The sequence below is a fragment of the Pistacia vera genome, unplaced genomic scaffold (genome assembly GCF_008641045.1).
Source record: "Pistacia vera cultivar Batoury unplaced genomic scaffold, PisVer_v2 Contig849, whole genome shotgun sequence".
Classification (NCBI taxonomy): Eukaryota; Viridiplantae; Streptophyta; class Magnoliopsida; order Sapindales; family Anacardiaceae; genus Pistacia; species Pistacia vera.
The window spans coordinates 219,104-242,690 of record NW_022196722.1 but is presented as its reverse complement, the minus strand read 5'-3'; the positions used below and the strand labels follow the sequence as shown (position 1 = coordinate 242,690).

Here is a 23,587-nt window from a genome sequence, read left to right as displayed (position 1 = left end):
GCCACCACATTATAAGAACTTAAATCGTTCAAAAAACTATAAATATTGAAGAGAAGAAAGAAAATTCAATATGAATCCAGTATAAACTAATAAAATTCAGCCATAACAAGTTTCAATGAACAGTCCCATTTGCAAAATACTATTGTTTACGCCTAAAAATGTCATTAAACGTTAACCCTTTTGACTCGATCTGTAAAGGATGTATTTTTAAATTGGTGGAATGGTGTTTCAGTGGTGGTTTTCTCCCCCAAGAGCCGCTGGAATTCCTAAAAAGAAGCAGCACACGAGGTTAGAGGTTCAGGTTGTTGTAGGCTCTCCGAAAGTCACATATTAATTGTATTATTCTATTTAAGCTTCAGCCATGTTAATTATATTATTATATTTGGGTTTAAGCGCATAATATAGTTCACGGTTTTCTAGTTGTTTTTCTGTCCCACATCACCAAGTTAATAGGATCATCTTTCCTATTGAACGGTATCTATGTATACCATTTCAGAGATATAAAGTGAACTTTTTTCACCAAAAAATAACTTGGTATTAGAGTCATCTCTAGATTGCCAGTTTCGATCACTTTTTGCCGTCGATCTCCTCAGATCTGCCGCCAATCTTTCTGATTTTCTTAAATCAATTTAGATTTTAGGGGCTTGTTTGAAAATTTTCAAACCTACAAGGTTTTATTGGGGGTGTTTTTGTAGGATTATAAACTTTCAGGGCTGTTTAAATTTGAGTGGCTTGTTGGTGTTGTTATTTTCTGTTTGGTTGCTATTTGGCTGGTGCAGTTATTTGCACTTTGGAAGTATTTGTATTTGTGCTTATTGGGTGTTATTTGCTGGTGGTGTTGGTTTCATTCACCTATGTTAATGGGTTCTGATGTGCCTCCTTTTGAGGTTGTTAGACCTATTGATGTTGTCTTTGGACATGAGGAGTTTCTTGAAGCAAATTGTGGCATTATATTACCGGTGATATCAAAGAACTCAAACAAAGGGAGCATGAAACTAATATAAATTTTTAAATTTTTAGGATCGCCTTGAGGACTGGGACAACAAAATTCATCATATAATTACTTGGTTCCGTAATACCTCTGTTCCAAGTCTTTATTAGGAATTTGGTAACTATGACATAGCTAAAGATGTTTTGGACTTGTTATACATTCGTTATTTTATCAGTGTACTTGTTCACCAGCATTAGGTTTGGAACGCGCTTGTTAATATGAAGCAAGAATCTGCACAGTTGGTTCGTGACTATTATGTTAAAATGTCTAGCTATTGGGATCAGTTGGCTCAATCTGAACATGTATTTTTGAATCAAAACGATGCTCAGCTTGTACTTACACACATGAACAAGATGGCCTGATTTAGTTCCTCATGGGTCTCCATCATGACCATGAGAATACTCATGCTTATTTATTGCATTTGTCCGCAACACCAACCTTTGGTACAACTTTTGCTCATCCGATTTCAGAGGAATCCCAGTTCAACACCCTAAAGACACCTTAGACTGATGTTGTTATGGCTATCTCATCTACTTTATTTCATGCAGTTAATTATAGTACTTTAGGACCTAAACAGTTGACCTATAATTATTGTAAGAAACCTGGTCACTTCCTCGGCAAAGAAGATAAAACAGATGAAATTACTTCCAAATGAATTGTAGTGTACCTTATAGGGGCGTTTGGATCAGATTGATATTATATAATGGTGGTAATATATTTTAAATTGGGTAGATAACTATATTTGGTTGTTTTGTAAAAAAAAACATTTTCGGAAAAGAAAAATGTTAAACAGTGCCAAATTTGGGATAAATCGCTGGGAATAATATTACCTGGAGGAGGGTGTTATTAAAATATTACTTTAGTAATCCAAATTTCTGTCCAATTTGCCCCAAAACAGTGGACAATTTGGACAAAAATATCCTTGGCTTTGTTAATAATTACAAAACACCCAATTTGCACAAGAAGACGGATTTGTCCTTAGTTTTTTAATTTTTCAGACAAAATTGCCCTGCTTATATCAATATTTTCATAAATGCCACGAAATATTGGTGTACCCATATTATCCTCACATATTTGCATATTGTGACCAATATGCCCTAATATACATGTCGACTAAGACTCTGCCCTAAACCTCCAACGCCGCCGCTGATCTTCTTCTTCTTGATCTCGTTCGTGACTTCATCACTCTGATCACCCTTTTCGATAAGTCAAATGCCCTCTTTCCATTGTATTTTTCATTTTGGGTTTGTTTTGCGTTCATTAGTCTAAGATCTCACTCTTGCCTCTGCCGTTGGTTGACCATCTTTGCTACAGCACCTCGAGTCTTCTTCTCCATTTGTTTGATTCGGACAACACTCCATTCACCATTTTCTATAAATCCCTCGCCCTCTTTCCATTGTATTTTTCGTTTTCTATTTTGTTTGTGTTCGTTAGTCTAACTTCTCCCTCTTTCCTCTGCCGTTGGTCGACCATCTCTGTCGCAGCAACCTCGGGTCTTTGTCTCCATCTGTTTGCTCTCGACAATGACTTAACAATTAAATAATTGGCTAAAATATTAGAAAAAGAATTTTGTTAATTGATTATTTCTTTTATTAACCAAACACATTAATTATTTATATCCAGTAATCATCTAAAGAGCATTTAGTAAATGTAATCAAGGCATCTGCTCTTACAGCCAACCAAACAGATTAATTAGTAATACAAGTAATCATCCTAAGAGCATTCTAGTAAAAGGGTATTTCAGGATATCTGTTATTACTGTCAACCAAACACACTAATTATTAATACATCCCAATTGAACCAAGCACAATAATAATTTAAACCCGGTAATCTACAATGTAATCTTTCTTTCCATTAATCTTATTACTAAGATAAAAAAACATTATATGATCCAAACGCCCCATGTAGTATTAAGGTTAATGTCGTGATTACTTCACATGTCCTTGTGAGGTGTGCTACGATTGGTCCCCTCTTGAGATCATTCCATTGAGAGTAGGACACGTATACCTTGTGTTGTGCAGTCAATTCGGAGAGGATAATTCCCTATTAGGAAAGAAGATATTTAGATTGGCTCAATTTGGAAGAAAGATATTCAGATTGACTTAGACTCCACTAAGGTAGCCGAAGATCATGCAACTTCCTAATTCTACGTATTTGAATCTTATCTCAACTCTATTATGTAAATGAGTGCTATATAAACCCATCACAACTTGTTTTCGGGGGGCTGGGCAATTGTTCCAAGCAAATTTTCCTAGGAATTATATTATTCTTTGTAAGCTTTCAAAAACAATAAGATAGCAGTGGACGTAGGCTCAAATTCTTATTTGTCGAACCACTTTAAAAATTGTCTTGTGTTCTTATTTATGACTGTCTCTGGTTGGTGAAGATTTATGTATCAACATTTTGGCGTTAGAATGGGGGCCTAATTCACATTGGTTTTCCATGTTTTTCCAGAAGTCTCAACTTCTTCAGTAAATCCCAGCTTCTTTTTCTAGAATCATGTTACCAAGTATGAAAATCTGAGCAGGATAAAGTCTGAATCTAGCTAAGCAATAAACAAAAGAATTGGAGCCCTTTGAGTTAGCTTTCTGACGGTCCAAGAATCATCCAAATCTGAGGTCTGTAACTCAACTTATCATCAAAATACTAAAGCCTATTCTAAAGCAGAGTTCTCAGATCACATGGTCAGATTGCTCAGATTGCGCACTTAGATCACTTTGATCTTCAATTTCAGATAGCGTGGCCAGATCGCTCAGATTGCTTGCTCAAATCTCTCAGGTTAGAAAGAGCTCGCTAGCTCTATAGCTCTCAAGCTCCCAAGCTTATCAAACTCTTAAGCTAGCTCTTTAGCTCCCAAGCTATCGAGCTCTCAAGCTAGCTTTCTAGCTCTCAAGCTCTCTAGCTCTCAAGCTCTGAAGCTCTCAAGCTCTGAAGCTAGCTTTCTAGCTCTCAAGCTCTCGAACTTTAAGCTAGCTCTCTAGCTTCCAAGTTATCGAGCTCTCAAGGTAGCTCTTTAGCTCTCAAGGTAGCTCTTTAGCTCTCAAGCTCCTAAGCTGTCGAGCTCTCAAGCTCTCAATCTCTCAATCTCTCAAGCTATTGAGCTCTCAAGCTTTTCATGTTTTCTGATCAAGTTATGCTCTCAGATCAACCTCTTCATGTTTTCTGATCGAGCTATGCTCTCAGATCAAACTCTTCACGCTTTCTGATCGAGCTCTGTCTCAGATCAAGCTCTCCACACTTTCTGATCGAGCTATGCTCTCAGATCAAACTCTCCAAGCTTTCTAATCGAGATATGCTCTCAATGCTTTTTTATCAAGCAATGCTCTCAGATTAAGCTCTCCAAGCTTTCTGATCGAGCAATGCTCTCAGATCCAGCTCTCCAAGCTTTTTGATCGAGCAATGCTCTCAGATTAAACTCTCCATGCTTTTTGATTGAGCTATGCTCTCAAATCAAGCTCTCAATGTTTTCTGATCGAGCAATGCTCTCAGATTAAACTCTAATGCTTTCTGATCGAACTATGCTTTCAGATCAAGCTCTCTACGCTTTTTGATCGAGCTATGCTCTCAGATCAAGCTCTCCATGCTTTCTAATCAAGGAATGCTCTCAGATCAAGTTATGCATGTTTTCTGATTGAGCAATGCTCTCAGATCAAACTTTCCATGCTTTCTCATCGAGCAATGCTTTTAGATCAAGCTCTTCATGCTTTCTGATCGAGCTATGCTCTTAGATCAAGCTCTCCATGCTTTCTGATCGAGCTATGCTCTCAGATCAAGCTCTCCATACTTTCTAATTGAGCAATGCTCTCAAATCAAGCTCTCCATGCTTTTTTATTAGGTTATGATCTCAGATCAAGCTTTACATGCTTTCTGATCGAGCTATGCTCTCAGATCAAGCTCTCCATGCTTTCTAATCAAGCTATGCTCTCAGATCAAGCTTTTCGTACTTTCTAATCGAACTCCTCGCACTCTCAGATCGAGCTCCTTATGCTCTCTAATCGAGCTCCCTATTCTCTTAGATCAAGCTCTTTATGCTCTCTAATTAATCCCATAAGCTCGCTTATTCGCTCAGATCACGTGTTCAAGATCTCTTAGATCTCTTAGATCACGGCAAGCATAATTCAAGTTCTTTAGTTCAAGAGTGCAGCCTATAGTGCAACAACCATCCAGAATAAAGACATGAGTTTTTGAAGCACAATTACGCACTCCAAAAACTGGGGGGCTATTGTTGTGTGGTCAATCTGGAAAGGATAATTCCCTATTAGGAGAGAAGATATTTAGATTGACTCAATTTGGAAGGAAGATATTCAAATTGACTTAGAGTGCAACTAAGGTAGTTGAAGATCATGCAGCTTTCTAATTCTACGTATTTGAATCTTATCTCAACTCTATCTTGTAAATGGGTGCTATACAAACCCATCACAACTTGTTTTCGAGGGGCTGGACAATGGTTCTAAGCAAATTTTCCTAGGAATTATATTGTTCTTTGTAAGCTCTCAAAAACAATAAGATAACAATGGATGTAGACTCAAGTTCTAACTTGTCGAACCACTTTAAAAATTGTTTTGTATTCTTATTTATGACTTTCTTTTTTATTCATCGCTGATTTTTATTAAATCACACGCACATCCATTCTGGTTTCGACAGGGTCAATTAGAATTCTCTGATTAGTGCAGATTTCTGTATCAACACCTTGTGAGCGTGATATGGATACTACAAGATATTATGTCTGCAATTTGGTTATGTACTATGGTCCTTAATGGTCCATCTTGATTCTTCAAGAAGTAAATCTCTTATTTTGTAGGTAGTGAAAGTTAACTTGTGGAGTGAAAGACAAGTTGATGAGGTTTTTCCAGCCTGTTAGGCTTTTATTGGTTTGAGCTAGGCTCATTTTAGGGCGGTGATCTTTAGTCCCTGCACTTTTTATCTATAACCCGCATTTTTTTTTTTTAATAAGTTTAATTTTAGATAAAATTACTATAAAAGAAAAAAAATATTATAAAATATATGTTCGAATCTTGAATTATGAACCAATCGATAGTTAAATAAGGATTCTTGAGATATTACCTAAGAGGTCTTGAATTCGATTCACCTCAATTATTAATACGGGTAATCACTTTAAGTTTATCCGATTGTTAATTTTAGGCTTTCAAAGATTAGTTGAGCTGTAAACAAGTTGTCCGAATATTTCGGTAAAAAAAAAAAAAAAATCTTGAACTAAGCCCACATAATTAAACAATTTTTTTCCGAATCAGAATGCTATATCGGGGCTAACGAATTTTTTTTTCAACTCATTCGTAGAAATAGTGCTATTTAACATAATTTTCGGCAAAAAAAAAAAAAAAAAAAATTTATATAACATGCTATGTTTATCAGATCCTTAAATGTATGTTCGGATCTTGAACTACGCCGACATAATAAAACCAATTATTTTTATTTTTATTATTATTATATATTTTTCAGAGGCCAATTAATTAGTTAAACAAAATTGTAATTATTATTTGTAAATGCTTCTCACTTACATAACTGTTACGAAATGACACGATGAAGCAAAGAACATGGCCGGATCGATCGGAGGGCTCACGTTTCACAGCGCTTCCGCTAACAAAAAGCAACGGTGACAACCGCCGACGAGAACTCTATTCGAGTTCCAGCACGCACAAGAGTAAAATCAAGCGGCATAGCCACCACTTCTACTCAAGATCATCACAATCAACGGACGGTCATGATTTTGCAACCTTACCGTTCGATATCTTGACAAAAATCGCGGCCTCTTTCACGCATCCTCAACTTCGGGCGGCTTCACTGGTGTGTAAATCATGGAGTGACGCGCTTCGGCCTTTGAGAGAGGCGATGGTGTTACTGATGTGGGGAAAGCGGTTCAAGCACGGGCGCGGCGGTGTTCGCAAAAACTTGGATAAGGCTCTCGACTCCTTCCTAAAAGGCGCGGAACGGGGCTCCACTTTGGCTATGGTCGATGCCGGTCTAATATATTGGGAATTAGGCAAGAAGGAGACGGCTATTGGCTTTTATAAGAAAGCGGCTGAGCTTGGTGATCCTGCTGGCCAGTGCAATTTGGCAATTTCTTACTTACAAGGTAAATTCATCATTTCTCTCAATTTTTTACAGCTTTTGATTGTTAGTGTTTAAGGAACAGGGAAAATTCTCAAATAGTTTGAATTCATATGATGTCGAAATTTACATCACCAGAAACAGCAATGGAATCCTAGCGTTTGCTGATAGTGATAGATAGTTAAAATACCTTGGAGGAGCATTAGTAGTTTGCTAAACCGTGTGCATTGTAATGTTATTTTGGTCAATTGATTTGCTTTAATTTTTTTTTTTTATACCTGTATTGAACGCTAGAATTTAGGTTTCTTGATGGCAGTTGACAATGTCAAACCTCTTTGATTATTATCACGTGCAGCACAACCTCCAAAGCCAGAGGAAGCTGAAAAGTGGTTGTATCAAGCTGCCTTGGCGGGTCATGCACGGGCACAGTATCAACTTGCCCTTTGCCTGCATAAAGGTTGTGGACTACAACAGGCGGTAAGCAACTTTCTCCTTTTCCTTTTTTAGTGCTGGATGGATAGAATTTTAGTTGGATCAAACTTTCATGAGAGTTTTATGCTGATTTTTGTTGGTGAATTATGAGTAGTTGTGTTAGTAGATTTTTAATGATAAAACACATAACCTACCTAATTTTTATTTTATTTGTTTTCTTGGCCATTGTTTATTTATGTCCTTTCGACCTTTCCCTTAATTTATATTCCTAAAGTTCGCAGAGATTTGAGATGATTAGGCCTTTTGTGCCTGAAGAGTGGTACATCATAGGATATGTAGATCTTCTATTTTGATAAATTTATCTTGAATCAGGCTAGATGGTACTTAAAAGCTGCTGAAGGTGGGTATCTACGTGCTATGTACAACACTTCACTTTGCTACTCGGCTGGGAAAGGGTTGCCCTTAAGCCATAGACAAGCAAGAAAATGGATGAAAAGGGCAGCTGATCGTGGTCACAGAAAAGCTCAATTTGAGCATGGACTTGCCCTATTTTCGGTAAACAACTCTGTCAACTAACCTTGACAAATTACTTGTGGCTCTTTTCCTTGTATAGGAACAAATGCGTCACTGTAACTTGATTTGAGATTGTTACTTGTTAGTACACTTAGACAACCCAAAGTAATTATTTTAGTTAAGCAGAGTAATACGGTTTTTTTCTTGAAGCATAGTGAACGTGGGAGATACTATCAACCCTAAAATCAATGTGGGAAATTCATGATTATTGGACACAGTGAATGAGATTAGGGGAGCCTATTGGACAGGCATGATATGTCTCTACGTTCACCTTTTTCTTGCAGTTACATGCATGCTAATAGAATGCTGACACTGAAAGATCTAATGCATCTATAGATGTGGGGTGGATTTGTCCCTTTTTTTTTCTCTCTAAATAATAGGAAACACCAAGACATTGAAAGAGAGGAAAGATACAAAGTTGGACCCGGTGTCCACTGTAAAGAGAGTCAGATCTTTACAAAAATCACAAAAATCTTTTGTAAACTGAGCAATAGGAACACCAAAAAGAGAGAGATTACAACAGCCCGCAAATCCATAAAGATCAGAACACATCAACTCAAAACCCCTATCCAGTTATGGTAAATGAAGAAAAAATGACGTATCTTGGATATATTTTGTAATAGGCCTCCAAAGAGCTTCAAAAAATCTAATTTGATAAGGCTGGAGCTTTCTAATTTTATTTTGATTTGTTACTGTTTACTTTCAAGTCTTATTGACATCTTTTTGACAATACTTGGGCAGGAAGGGGAGATGATGAAAGCTGTAGTTTACCTTGAACTTGCTACACGTGCTGGTGAAATGGCAGCAGCTCATATCAAGAATGTTATTCTCGAACAACTTTCAGTAACTTCACGTAATCACGTCATGTTACTTGCTGATAATTGGCGAGCTTTGCCTTCATCCTGCTGAGTTATACCTAACAAGGGTTTGTAGATCTTGACACTGACTAGTCTAAAATCCTTTGGGATGTATTTTCTTTGGTTGTAATCTATATATTGTGGGGGTGATAATACAAATCGCATAGATACCTTGGCTGCTTTTGTGGTTTATGCTCATGTCTTGATGAATTATAAATAGGGAAATATTAACATTTGTCTTGAGTGCACATGATAAAGAATAGAAGCAAACAAAATTTTGATTGTCTCAAAGCATTTCTTTTTGTAAATAATGTGTATAAATATTATAAAAAAATTTGTTTGTTTATGGCTTGGGGCACATGTTGAGAGGACCTTCAAATATGACGTGCTTTGTTGATTTTAGCCTTAACTAGCTGAAATGAAGATGTTTTGTTTTCCTATTATGTTATTTGGTTTTTTAGGGCTTTCATTTTTCCGCAAAAGTTCGTGAGGCTGTCAAAGGAGCTGGTTTCAAGTATGATGCATTAGACTGTTCACTTTTTACTAAGATGATGAATACAGGCAAAGATTCTATTGTTTTTGTTGATGACATGTTTGTAGTGGGGACAATGCAGAAGATATTTAAAACATAAAGAAATTAAAAAAAAAAAAAAAAAAAAAGAAATCAGATAAAGTGTAAATAAGTATAAAATTTTGCTTCAAGGTCTCAGAAAACATGAGAATATTTAACTGCATGTATCTGTTAATGGTCAAATATGTTATATCAACAGATTTGAGGAGAGATATCTGATGGATTCAGTGCTTGTGCAATGCGAAAATGCATGCATAAGATAGGGAAATACTTTGCAGTAAACATAGGTGAAGCCCATTACCACTAAATAGCTCCAAAGGTATGTAAAATATGTGTCAATCTTTCCTGCACAGAATCTACCTCAAACAACGAAGTTGATTGTTAATGAAATTTCTTCTAGACATGTCCATACCATGGAACTCAGCAATTGATTAATTTTTTGTTTGCTTAAGTGGGAATCAAATTGCAGGACAATTCTTATAAGACTTGAAATTTTGTATAGTTGCCATGCAATGAGAATTAATTGCTTTGTTGCTTTATTTTCCTTTACCGGACCATTCAGTTCTATGTTAACACCACACCCCCCCTCCCCCCGCCGGCTAATGTTTACCATGACTTCTAATAGTAGATGTTAATAACTGCCTGCAATTTCTCCAGGTTATGGATATAGGTCATTTGTAGGTGTAGTTATTATGACTGTCAGAAGATATCTGATTTTGTACCATTCTTAGGTTAGAGTTGTAGTTCCCTGTTTGTTTTTGAAATTCTCTTGTATGACCACAAGAAATGGCAGATAATTGAATGAATTGGATTTTTTTGTGCTGTGGTGGAGATAGCCTTTGACGCATTCAAAATTTTGCTGCACTACTCTGGAAATTTATGCAATCTTGATAAACTGTGGGAACCATGAGTTTTTAATATCACACCAGAAAGTTGATTACATGGTCATGGTTTGTTACTTGGTTGTAATGTATCATGTTTTATTCTGGTGTAAGTGGAAAAATTCCCCAGCAAATTGAAGTTGTTACATCTATGTTCAATCTTCCATAAATTCATGCACTAGAGAGATTTGTCATTTATGCATTGCCTCAAATGTTCTATCTTAAATGCAACAGAGTTGGACACAAGGAATAATTAGGAAAGCTAAAAATTGAAAAGCTTTCTGGAAAAGCAACATAATTTTCCTTTTAAAGTTCCAGATTTTAACCTGTAAATTTTTTAGATATTTAGTCAATTTATTTGATATAATATTTATGCAGAACTGTTTTCCTTTTAAGTTCAATAAAGAAATTTATTTATTTTTTTATTTTTTTATCAATAAGTAAGTGGGTTATTTCATTTTATCATAAAAATGAAAATAATAATAATAATAAGAAGAAGAAGAAAAGCAGTTGATGAATAAGAGCATAAAGCTGATTAGCTGAAGAAGGACAACGAAATTTTTTAGGTAATTGTTGAAAATCGAATGATTGATTGAATAAGAGGCCGTTAACAAAGTTTTATTTGAGAATCAGAAGCCTAGTCAAGTTATTATAGAATAATGAACCTACCTTAGCTAATTCATCATATTTGCAATCTTTTTTATTATGCTTTAGTGGAATTCAACTGCCTATTTATGAAGTTATGAACCCCACTACCCCAGAAAGTTCCAACACCTATCAGAGAAGTTTCTCCTTATCCATCATGTCCCGTCAACGATACAACATTAGTCAGAAGAATTAAATTGCAAAAGTCCTTTCAATCTTTGTTCTTCTTTTATTATTGGCGGGCATCAAACCAAGAGATATCAAAAAGCAAGAACTACTATTTATAGCCATTTTACCTATACATTTTATTTAAGGTATAGTAATCACTATTATTAGAAGATTGGGTGAAATCTTTTATTACTTAACAATTAAACAAATAAATGTCCAAAATTAAAGATAGAGATCACGAAAGTTATCTTTTCATAGCCCCTAACCAAAGACGCCCTTAAAGTCACCACTTTTACCTCTTAATTCCTTAGATCCTTTCTGATTGAATCTGTTCTTACTGTTTTTGCTGATTAAAAACATTCTCAATAGAATTTGCTTTGACAAGACTCCTGGACCAATAGGGGATGGGGAACTGCAAATTTTGAATTTTTATTCTTTTAACCATGATGCCATTAAACATAACTTATCTTGGTCTATAGAAACATAATCTCAAATTCAGTCAGTGGTGACCAGTTGCATGTATATATAAAAAAAAAAAAAATTACAGTTAAATTGAACACACACAGAGTAAATTCGATGACAGGCAAATCACAAGTAAAATCTGTTTATATAACCCAGAAATCCACTAAACTTGAGCTATTACAATGTTTTAATCCATTTGAATTCACTTTAAACTAATGTATCACCCCTTTACCACAGAACTCTTTACTTTGATAAACTAGTATTTATGCCTCAGTAAGCCAACAATGTGTTTTTTTTGTACCCCTATTTCCATCTGATAAAAATGTATCAACACAATAATTTACCAAAACGAAATATTTGAATTATAAAGGCCCATATGCCAGCCTTTGAGAATGAACTCCAGGATGATACAGATTTAGGTGGTTTATCGCCTTCGACAGCAGATCTTTCAACTCAGGATGCTGTGAAACCACAGTGCGGTCAGCCCCCTCAAGGGTGGTCAACACCCTAGCTTGTTCCAAAGCCTCGCTATTGCCAGCATGTAATGCAAGGTAGCAGAGCAGAACCAATCCATGCAACTGCGTCCGATCATTACCCCTTAGCAGTTTCATCAGAGGTGGAACACCATTGAACTCAATAATTGCCTTTGAATGCTCCATACAGAGAAAATTCTCAAGACTAGCAAACTTCTGCAACGCAATCGCAGCTTCAGTTGCCACTTCAGGGTTCTTATTACTAAGTTGATCCACTAAAGGACCAAGTACTCTAGTTTCTCTAGCTGGGAAAGTCCTGGCCAATGAGCCAATTGATTTTATAGCAGGAATTTGCAATGTTGGGTCTAAATCTTTAATCACCCTCAAAAGCTGATCCACAACAGCTTTAGCAGCAGGAGAATTAGTCTTAAAAGCAGCACGTCTAAGATCAGCATTTCGTTCAGCAGCAGCAGTTATCTCCATTATTGTCATCAAACAATTCGACTGCAATTCACCTTGTTCCTTTTCAACCAATTTTGCCAAACAAAGCAACCCCTTTGTTTCTGTTATTCTCTTACTATTCGGCACACTCCCTCTTGCAAGCATCCACAAAGCCTCAGCACAAGCAATTTTCAACTTTATCTTCACCTCAGGCTTCTCATTCTCCCTCTCTTTCCTATTCTGCCCTGATCTACTACTACTACCTTCACTATACAAATGCATGTAAGGACGAGAACTCTTGGAACCAACCATTGTGTTCTTCTCCAATTCTTTATTAATCTGCACAAGTGAATGAATACTCGGCTTACCCAAATTAGTCCTTTGATCATCAACAAATGTCTCGAAAGATAAAATCGTCACGAGTGGCCTAATCACATTCTCCCTCGCAAAATCATCCTGTGCCACATTATCATGCTCCGCCATTCTGGCCACCAAACTCGCCACCTGAATCTGAACTTTCATCAAAGACTCACTTAAAACATTCACTATAATTGGAACCCCAAGCTCATTCACTATAACCCTCACTCTTTCTTGTTCATTTGCTAAATTAAACAGAGCCGTGGCAGCCGCTATTTGCGCCTCCCACGAGGAGGTTTCTTTTAAAAGTCTAAGTAAAGGAGGGACTCCACCCTCTTCAACAATAATTTTCTTGTTACGATCGTTATCTTTAGCCAGCGAAGCCAATTCGTTAGCGGCTTCAATACGATCACTTAATTGGCCCATATGTATAGCAGCAATATAAGACCAAACCCAAGATAAAATCGGGTCATTACTAGCTATAGGTGGCAAAGAAAGAACTATACCGCCCGAAGCGCCGCCGTTTTCAGTGTCGAAGATACTCAAAAGCCATCTCATGTCGCCGACGGAGGCTTCCAGCAGGTTTATCAGCTTCCGAAAGTCGGCGGCAGTTACAATGGTGACGACACGTCGTAGCACGCTCCGACGCTTGCACTTCCGGACTAGGGTTAGGGCACGCTCTATGTGTCTTGACACCTCGGAAATTACGCGGCGAATCGGCCGGTCGTAGAGTGACTGAGATGAGCCGGCGAACCGAGCAACGTTCCGGAGCATTTGTAAGAGCCGATCCACTTGCTTACCTACTTCTTGACAGTCGGCTTTGAAGTACTCTGCCTCATCAACCGCTACGCGAACTCGCTCCGCCCAAATTATTATAGCCGATAACTCATCCTGGATTTTCTTCTCTTCTATTGACGCAGCCATAAGGTAGTATCGGCCACTCACTTTGTCCGATTTCTGCCGATGTCTCCGATATTCAATTTTCAGTTTGTGTACGTCTACGGCGGGTCAGATTGCGGGCAGGGGCAGGGTTTGTAATAGAAGTGTATAACTGCTGTTCATTCTTCCTCGCATGTTCGTGTGTTTCGTTCTTTCTGGGAAATTGTTTTGTGTTTTTTTTTTTGGGTTTTAAGAACTTTCAACGGCGCGTGGAGCGTGGGCTGCAAAGCGTCAAAGTGACGAGTCAATGCCTTTTGTGTGCGTAACGGTCGTTTACGTTATGGGATGAAGACTTGATGACTAAAGAAGAGGAAAGTCTTGTGCACTTGCTAAGAAAGAGCGTAGATTAAGAATCCGGTCATTGATGTCATTTCCATCTAATGCTAATAAAATAGAAAGAAAGAAATTGTTTGCTTCAAGTACAAGACCACAGGTCCACAGGGTACTATCAATATTTTATTTTATTTTAACCCACCCAATTAATTATATTGTTGTTTAAATTAGACCATTCAAATTCAATTATAATGACGTGTCACAAATGCGCATCGAGGAAGACAACATGATCACCACAAACGCAAATTTGGTTTGAACCTTTTCCAAGTATGATTCTGATAAACTCTGAGTCGCGGGCACGTCTTTCTTCGTATATCATAACATACAGGCAGCGTTTGAAGAGTGACAATCAAAATTAGTTACGGACCACTAAACAGATTATGATGCTGACTGGATTCGGGTATTTATGGGATTTTCTGGAAGCCAACCAAACACTCAATTTCATGTGCCCTTGTCTACAAATTTTACTTTGATTCAAAGAATTACTACAGTGCTTTTATAACAAACGGCTAAACCATGCTTCCGTTTAAATCGTTACAAACAAAAGCGAAATATTATATTATGTGTCTGAAGTTGGCCATTGGCTCAATTATTTAACACACACCAATAAAGGGGCACCTGAACACAACCGGCCCCACTTAACAATGATCCATTCAGAGCTTAGCAAGCAGAGCGTTCTGAATAGGCTTCTCAGCTATTCCATTGCTGTCTTTGATATCCAAATCGCTGGAACTGGGAGGGACATCCACCGCTGGTGAGCAATTGAAGAACCCATGTGGCTGCATCACAGACAAAGACGTTTCATTCAATAACATACAAGGTTACTTGTAACATTGTTCAAAGATGTGGCTCACTATGCTATGCAGCATAATAAAACAACTTTCTCTACTAGGATGATTGAAATACCATGAGCATAAAACCAATGCGATCCACTGGCATTACAGGCCAGTCTTCCAGTCGAGGAATGTGAGTCACTCCAAATACATACCTGTACAGTGCCAAGACATTATCCCAAAACACACAACTAAAAGTATATTCACAATATTAAATAACAAAATCAGCACACCCGTTTACAAGCAGGATTATTTATAATCCATATTCAGAAGATGGGAAGTGGATCCAATAAAACTTGTTTTTGCAGCTAGTTTACTTTAGTTCAGTAATAAATTATGAGTGGTAACAGAAAACCAGCATGTATCAGAGTCCCTACTTTTTTGATGAAGGAAAATCATTCTTGGCACACAGGCATGGACACAAAAATGTTTATTGTAGTTCTTAGGGAAACGGAAGGTAAACTAACCATAGAACTATATCACTTTCTTCCAGAGATCGATTTTGCTTAACCCAAGTAGCCAATCCTTCCCCAACTCGTGGATTTTGATTGGGAAACTCTCCCCCAGGATACATTTCATCATGTGCATAAGGAGTGACCCAAAGATTATGCTTCAAGAAAGCAGCTCTTCTCAAAAATTTGGCCTCAGAACCAGCTAATGGTAAACAGTTTGAACCAGGTACCAGCTTATATCCAGTTAACTGCCCAGTCCGATTAACATTTCTTGTATTTCTTATCTGAAGAGAATATGTCAATTGTCAGCTACACAATTAGTTTACTGTTTTATTAGACAGTATAGAAAACTATCATGTCAATAAATCCAAAACTGATATATATATTTTTTTTAAAGAATATGGAAAGAAAGATGATAGGAAACCCATTACATTTTCAAGCAAGGCATCAAGCACTTGTTATAACATTATTACATACCAACACCGGTAAAGATGGAGAACATGTGGAAGATATATTTACCTCTTTTTATATCTCAACCAATGATACAAAGACATTTGAAAAAAAGCTGAATTTATAGATGGAAGCACAAATAAAGGCATCCATAGTCTAATTCTTGAATTATAAATGCTAAACTATAATGAACTACAAATTAATGAACTATCTAAGATATTTATATCATATTAATATAGAAGCATTTATTTTTTCTCATGATTAGCACTCTCAAAAAGATGTCTTCATATTCCCATGTTGATTGCAATTGTAGTATCAATGCAGTTTATTTATACAACTTATAATTTGAGTGGCTAAATTATCAGAAACCAATCAAAATTGCATCCACAGCAAGCCATCATCTACCCCAATAACTACAAGAGTTTTCACTGCTCAAATTATCATAATCATCCTTGTACTAGACACCACAATTTTTCTGAGCAAATATTAAAAATAAGAACTACATGGGTAAGAAATCTTACAATCCAATGCCGGGCAGTTAAAGGATTACAATCACGCATCGCTTGCAATTCTGATCTTAGTAGTTCCTCTTCAGCGTAGAATGCATTATTATGAACATTATTTTTTCCTGGCTCTTCAACTTTAACATTCACCTCAGCAACCTACACCAACAAGAAAGCATACAGATCTTAATAGTATGAGTACACATACGGCAATTATTCTTGTTTTCTAGTTTAAAAAACAGTTCTATAAAGCTAAAGAAGAGTGCAACGCCATAAAATGCATTCAAGGAATAAGAGATCTTAATTGGATAATATACTCATAAGTAAATCAACAATCAGAGATTTAAGTTCCTAAAAACATCATCACATAAATTCCTCAGAGTACATCCAAGTTCTGTCAGAGAATATGCAACCTTTTCAGCAGACCCAGGAATAGATGTGAACAATATGTCAATATAGATGTAGCCTAACTCTTACGGGCCAAGGAATTCAACTTTAGTTCACCTATAACATCCAAGAAGATTTTCTCGTCAATTAAACCATGGAAAAGCAACCTCTTTATTGAAGGTTACTGGATAAATATTAGACCACCTCAAGAACTTGGGAAAGTACTGCTAAAGTAACATAAAATACTTAAAAGAACCACAATACCACAAATGCAAGTTGCACAGCAAACTTCTGATATAAATCAAATTCACACACACAGAAATGAACCCAACAGAGTCTTATTAAATGAAGAAATATGCAACACTCTCATGATCTTAGAATGTTACTATACAATAACTCTACACAACTAATATGCATCTAACAAGCCTATTGATGACCTGAAAGCTCACTGAAAAAATAAACAGATCTTATCGGATGTATTACCCTAAAACTGATACATGTATAACAAAGGAGATATATGAAGAAGAAAAAATATCCCCAGCATTCACATCAACTTACTTGATTAAATGCTTCCCCAGGCTTACAGTCAACTGCCATGTCCATGCGAGCCACAAAAAAATGTTGATGAACGGGTGCGTATAACCCAGGTGCAATAGTTGTACCATATTTCCGTACTTCCCCAGGTTGAAGTGCTCCTAAGCTGAGAATTCCTGTGAGTTTGACCTCAGCTTCAATTTTCCCATCCTACAACATAAGTATTGCATCATTAGGATTTAAGTGGTACCATTTAAACAAATAGCAGTAAACTAATATTGAGAGACTAAAAAAAATACCGAGCACTTAGATACTCATACTTGAAACAACCTACTGTTTAAAGGACCAAAATTGTTCCTAATACTCAAAGAAGAGATGGGATTCAGCTGAGCCTCATTACTGCACTCAGCGGATTTAGTACACCTAAGATAGGAAAAAATACTTGCAACAAAAATGAGAAGCTAGACAAAATAAAGGCAGAAACTCACTTGCCTGATAAAAATGCCAGAAAAATCCATACTCGTAGTTCGCCACAGTACATATGAATGACACTGTTAGCCTTCTAGACCTGCGAACTTCTGCTAAACCTGTTCTCCAGTCTTGATGCTTCCATAAGATACCATGGTCCTCTTCATGCAAACAAACACAGTTTTCAATTGTTTCAACACCTCCAGTGAAATTTGTAAAGTGTGCATCAAAGTACTTGATGTAACCCAAACAATCGCACCCCTGAAGAACCAAAAATATGTCAGGCAGAGAAATTTTTATTCGAATCAGTGATATGCTAAATATTTCAACCAAAAAGAAAAGCAAAACAAGAGATACTTAACCTTCTTAAGAGAATGTGCGTTTTTACCCAGCCCATCTTCCCCTGCATCAAATGCATTTTTTCTATAATGTGGATCATTTGGATCTCCGTAAGGGACCACCATCTCAACAAATCTTAACCTATGGGCGACAGGCCTCCGGCCTCGACTACCATCAACATACGCAACAGAATGGATTACTAAACCCTCCCTAGGAGTAAAACCAATACGAAAGTTCCACTGCCAACCAAAATTATGTTTTAATTTACAAAAAAATAATAATAATAATAAAATAATAAAAATAAAATAATAAAAAAGGATTTATAAGCTATAAAATTATATTGAACATCAGTGAATCAGCAGTGTAGTTTTACAAATAAGCAAGCACCTTCTGCCATTCAACAAAATGTCCATTAACACGAAAGCTTGGACCTTCAGGCTGAATAATCCGAAGGGGTTTCACATCACTTCGATCAACACCTCCTCGTGTTTCACCAGCAGTGTAGTTTCTTAATGGATCAGCTGGTGGTAGATGAACAAGTTTACGGTCTTCAAACTCAATTACCACCATATTTTGCATATCAACAAGGACATGGATTCCTTCAACCGGACGAGCATAACCATTTTCCATGGGACAATCACTCTCAGTTCTGCAGAAAATGAGTGGTTTAGCAAGTCTGCGACTTGGAGCATCAGCTTCACTGTGATATCCTGCACACCTGTAAGTAATGGGTTCGCACACAACAATAAAAAGAGAGTAAGACAACCACTGGAAGCACATTCTTACAGAACATCAATATGAGAGAATCTCAACACAGTAACTAACCAGGGATCCACCATAACAAGATCCATGTCCTCAATACCCCTCCTCTTCATTGCCTCCCGAAACGGAGGAAAGTCCTTGACAACAGCTTCACATTCAGCATATTCCTCAGCATCCTATAATTCAAAAGCAAGGGCACAAACATTGGATAAACATAATAGAACTATGTTAGAAGGCACTCACCAGGACACGTCACTAAAAGATTAAAGTAAACAATAATAGATCAATAATCAAGTAATCATCTCTCCAAATAAAAATCAATCAAAAGCATTTAATAGGAGAGGAAAATTTTGTGTTGTGTCTAAACTTTTTTTAACTTATTCATTTGAAATTCCCACTCATGTCAAAAGCACATAAAACACCCTCAGTCCAGCTAGTAAATGTTACTTATATCAGACAACAACTCTCACATACAATCCAAGTGAAATAATCAGGTTACTTCAAAGACTACCTATATACTGTCATTGAGCCTAAATTAATATTAGCATCATGAAGTGCGAGTGTTTATTAATTACCATCGGAGGTTGGACGTTTGGAACAACTTTTGATGAAATGAATTTGCCCCTATGGTGGCCACCTCTAGTTGCAGCATGAACTTCTGATAGCTCAACGATCCATATGCTTGTCTCATTTGAGCTTTTATTGTAAACAACAAGTCTTGCACGCCTTGGAGGAAGTTTAGTAGGAATTACAGGCCCACCTTTTGTTCTGGGAAGTAATGATGGCTGGAAAGGAGGGAAGAAATATGCATCTGCCAATGCCACAACATGTTTATCTGGCTCCATCAGTACTACTTCCACAAAGCGCATGCTATCTCTGACCTGAAAATGGATTGCCCTTTTTACTTAATCAATTGACAAATAATGACGTAAACAACAATTCAAGCTAAAAATCATAACTAGTGAAATTCACCTCAGGGGTGGCTCCCGCTGCCCTAACAGTTGCAACTGCCACGGAGATCTCAGCAGCAGATAAAGGGTCCAAAGGATGGCTGGTTTGAGCTCTCACCATGGTTAGAATACCTTCGCAAGAAAATCAAGAAAACGTACACTTGTAATAGACATAAATGATACTAGTTTCCTTCAGTCAGCAAGTGATAAAAAAACAATAACCGGACAAAGATAAGAAATAAAAAAAATTCCTGTTTGGCTGTAGAGAAAATGAAAGTGTCAAAAAAAAAAATAATCAAAGAGAGACGGTAAGAATCATTGGGGCCCAAGCGGATAAAGACTTCTACAAATTGACTTTCTTGACACAAATATTTATCTCAAAAACGTTGAGCTTTTCATTTTCTCAAAAACCAAACAATCAACATCTATAAAAAATAAAGAAAATCTTTATCAAAAATCAATATCAATGAAGCCATATAATATTTGCAAAAACAATAATTAAAAATAAAAATCTTAAATACATATAAAAGAATTCATTATTAAACCTTTGGTCGAGGAAGTAGTGTTAGTAGGAGGAAGATCAGGGAGAGATTCAACAGGTCGGATCAAGGTCGCCATAGACTCTTGTTTACGGATCGAATCCCGAGATGGATCGGATCCTGAGACTTTCCAATCATGCACGATTTCAGTAGGTTTGTTCTTGATGCTTCCGGTGGTATCAATGCAACAATTAGGCGTCGTCTTTTCCTGAGTTGTGGCCATTGTAAAGGGTTAGCAAGCTCACCGTATCCACCGTAGTATTTATCACAGTAGTATTCCACTGACATACAGAGCAAATTCTCTCTGTGTCCAAACCTTTCACTTCCTCCCTCACCACCACCACCACCACCACCACCACCACCAAACGCACACACTGTCTTGTTATTTCTTTTGACTTTGTTGAGAAAGACAGCAATAGAAATTGAAAAAACAAGAAGATCAGGAGTTGGCTTTACATAAAAAGAAGAAGTCAGATAAATGGATTCGGCGTGAAAGAGAGAGAAAATGAAAATGAAAAAGTGGTTTTCGGAGTTTAAATAGGACAGAGAAGAGGCTTATCGAGTGAAGTGGTAAAAGACAAACAAGGGATGGACGGTTAGGCCGCGTCTAGTGATATGAGCGTCCGCTTGTCAGAGAGGTCATACAAGTGATCGCTATAACGCTTTTTTTGTACGAACGCCTTTCTCTATATATATTTAATTATACAAACCCACCTCAGATTTCAAAAATTGACAAGCGTATATAGAAAAGATTATTAGGTTAATTCAAACCAAACATCCTATCCTTTTAAGGCCAAACGACTTACATATACCCAAGACTTGTCATAACGATAAATTGATATCCAAAAGATTTTAAAATGATAAATAGATACTTTCCATCATGTGTTATTAGTGATTTTCGTTTGGTAATAGTAAAAAGACTAGAAGATACCTATTTATCATTTTAAAACCTTTTGAGTACCATTTTATCGTTATAACAAACCTTAGGTATGTGTAAGTCGTTCGACCTTCTTTTAATTTTGGTTAAGACTCAATTAGGGTGACAAGGGTACACCCCCTTTAACATAAAAGAGAGTAAACGTCTTTCTCTACCCAAATAATGATTTAACGATACTTTCTAACCCATAAACTTTTAAAATATCATTTTATTACTAAAATTTATATTCCGTTTCTGATTCTGGTATCGTTGTGATCTCATACCATCCTCATTTCTTCCCTGATTATCACTCACTAAAACCCATCAAACTCCACTCTCATCGACCCCACCAATCTCTAACAATCAAACGATTAGGGTTTGCATAACCGTCTCTCCAAGTCAAATTCCAATCAATCACAACCATCAAGATCTAATCTTTTACTAGTAAAAGACTCATCAGTCTCCTCTGGATCGAGTTTGTTCTTTGTTTGTTATCAAAATATAAATTTGTGTAGTGAAATAGTATTTCAAAAGTCTATGGGTGGGAAATTGTCATTAAACTATTATTTGGGTGGAAAACAGTCGTTAACTCGCAAAAAAAATTGATAAATTACTCCCTTTAATGAGCCAATTCCACGTCTTCCTATCAAGTTTTGGTGTTAAATTAATTGAGAGCAGGGCAAAATTAGAAATTATAAAATTTAGTAAAGTAAAAATATAAAAACTAAAAATTAAAAATTAAAATTCACTTGTAAAAGTATATTTGTTTGTACAAAATTCAATGAGATTTGTTTGTTAAGAAAATTCTGACGGTTTAAGAATTATGGTTTTGGAAATTTTGATCGTCCTAGGAAAATTTTTTAAAAGAAAAAAAATGTAAATTCTTTCAAAAATAATATTAAATTTTATGTTTTTTAAGCTTTTCTAAATATTTTTATTATTATTTTCAAATATTTAATATTTTAATACAAAAGTTATATTTTACACCAAAAATTGACAACAAATAGTGTAAGTGGCTAGTAATGGGGGGCAGCTTGTTAGTTTTTTTGTGTTAGTGGGAGTGCAAAAAATAACCCGAACGGAAGTTAAGAACTAGGGTGTTTGTATTAACCTCATGATATTTTCTATGTGCCTGTAAAAGGCTGATACTTCAAGGGGAGGTATGTATATATATATATATATATATATAAAGTAAAAAAGGTGTGACTCGCCACTCATCTCTCTACTAACTATTATATCTAAGAATTAGTCTCCACTCATGAACCTGAAGTTCTGAATTTAAAATTTTAATTTTTATGTTGGAACCCGAAATTTTAAATGTTAAAACCTGAAATCTTGAGTTATGATTTCAATATATGGATTTATAACGAAGTTCTAAACACTGAAGTTTAACTAGTAAGGATTAAATCAATATTTAGGTTTTTGTCTTGCTGAATTTTTCCTGAATAAGAATAAATGCAATTATCCGTAAATGTTAAATTCAATTACACATAAATGGTAAAAGTCCAGAGGAAGTGTCATAAGTGGTGGGCTTTCCCCTAGAGCCCCAAGTAATCCATAGGCTTCATGCATAAAGACGTCTTATGTCTTGATGGAGAATTTTTATTGGGTGTTGTGGGCAGGTTGTCGGTGAAGAGTTCAGCATGTTTTCTTTCATTATAAACAATTCAATTGGGAGAAGAGTTAATAAAAGATTTCTCATTTCAGCCCTCTTTATTTTGCTCTTTTCAATTGGGAGAAGAGGGTAGTCACTACAAAAAGTTCAAACACATGGGGTTCATTACAAAAAAAACCCTTAAAATAAACTAATATGTTAATTTTGAATTAAAAAAAGGGAAATCTCATTTAAATATTTAAAACTCATAGTAAATACGTATCTAATTTGGCTACATTGTGTTTGACAGCTATGCAAGTTTATCACTATATTTGTTAATTGCAGTTCCAAAAGTAGACAGAATTAATTTGAAGATAATCGAAAGTAAATTTGTGGTTGGATCCTGTAAATTAAGAATTACTTTTTTTTTTTTTTTTGAAATATAAATATATTTTTAATTATTTATCAACAATATCGTGTTATAAGATGTTGTTATACTAGAGTTAGTGGAAAAGATAATGGTATTATTACATATGGTGTATTAAATTAATTAAGTGGTGTAAGTGATCCAGTACTATGTCAATAAACAATTAGAAAACTTAAAAATACATATTAGTTGCATCCTTGTCAAGTACAACTGTAAAGTGATATGTGAAAATCTCTCCCAA

At 36.1% G+C, this 23,587-nt stretch overlaps 3 protein-coding genes across 4 annotated transcripts; 1 reads left to right on the top strand and 2 right to left on the bottom strand.

Annotated features, from left to right (window-relative positions):
* The first annotated feature begins 6,451 nt into the window (after positions 1–6,451).
* Positions 6,452–9,312, top strand: LOC116118567 (F-box protein At1g70590). The gene is made up of 4 exons (XM_031404546.1): positions 6,452–7,085; positions 7,416–7,537; positions 7,865–8,047; positions 8,807–9,312. The coding sequence occupies exons 1-4, from the start codon at positions 6,533–6,535 to the stop codon at positions 8,972–8,974; spliced, it is 1,026 nt and encodes a 341-aa protein (XP_031260406.1). The 5' UTR covers positions 6,452–6,532; the 3' UTR covers positions 8,975–9,312.
* A 2,614-nt stretch (positions 9,313–11,926) lies between these two features.
* On the bottom strand, positions 11,927–14,063 carry LOC116118609. Its single transcript, XM_031404601.1, has one exon. It carries the CDS (start codon positions 13,842–13,844, stop codon positions 12,012–12,014), a length of 1,833 nt encoding a protein of 610 aa, XP_031260461.1. The 5' UTR covers positions 13,845–14,063; the 3' UTR covers positions 11,927–12,011.
* Positions 14,064–14,686: 623 nt separating this feature from the next.
* LOC116118600 (copper methylamine oxidase-like) lies at positions 14,687–21,003 on the bottom strand. 2 transcript variants are annotated; one of them, XM_031404587.1, is made up of 12 exons: positions 20,416–20,992; positions 19,893–20,002; positions 19,496–19,801; positions 18,984–19,096; positions 18,546–18,876; positions 18,182–18,397; positions 17,844–18,080; positions 17,376–17,561; positions 16,449–16,589; positions 15,493–15,761; positions 15,099–15,180; positions 14,687–14,971 (listed from the first exon to the last, which is right to left on the bottom strand). In XM_031404587.1, exons 1-12 carry the CDS (start codon positions 20,630–20,632, stop codon positions 14,846–14,848), a joined length of 2,334 nt encoding a protein of 777 aa, XP_031260447.1. In that variant the 5' UTR covers positions 20,633–20,992; the 3' UTR covers positions 14,687–14,845. The 2 variants fall into 2 exon arrangements, with proteins under 2 accessions (XP_031260447.1, XP_031260448.1); XM_031404588.1 differs by lacking the exons at positions 14,687–14,971; positions 15,099–15,180 and having other exon boundaries at positions 15,590–15,786; positions 20,416–21,003.
* Between the last annotated feature and the right edge of the window lie 2,584 nt (positions 21,004–23,587).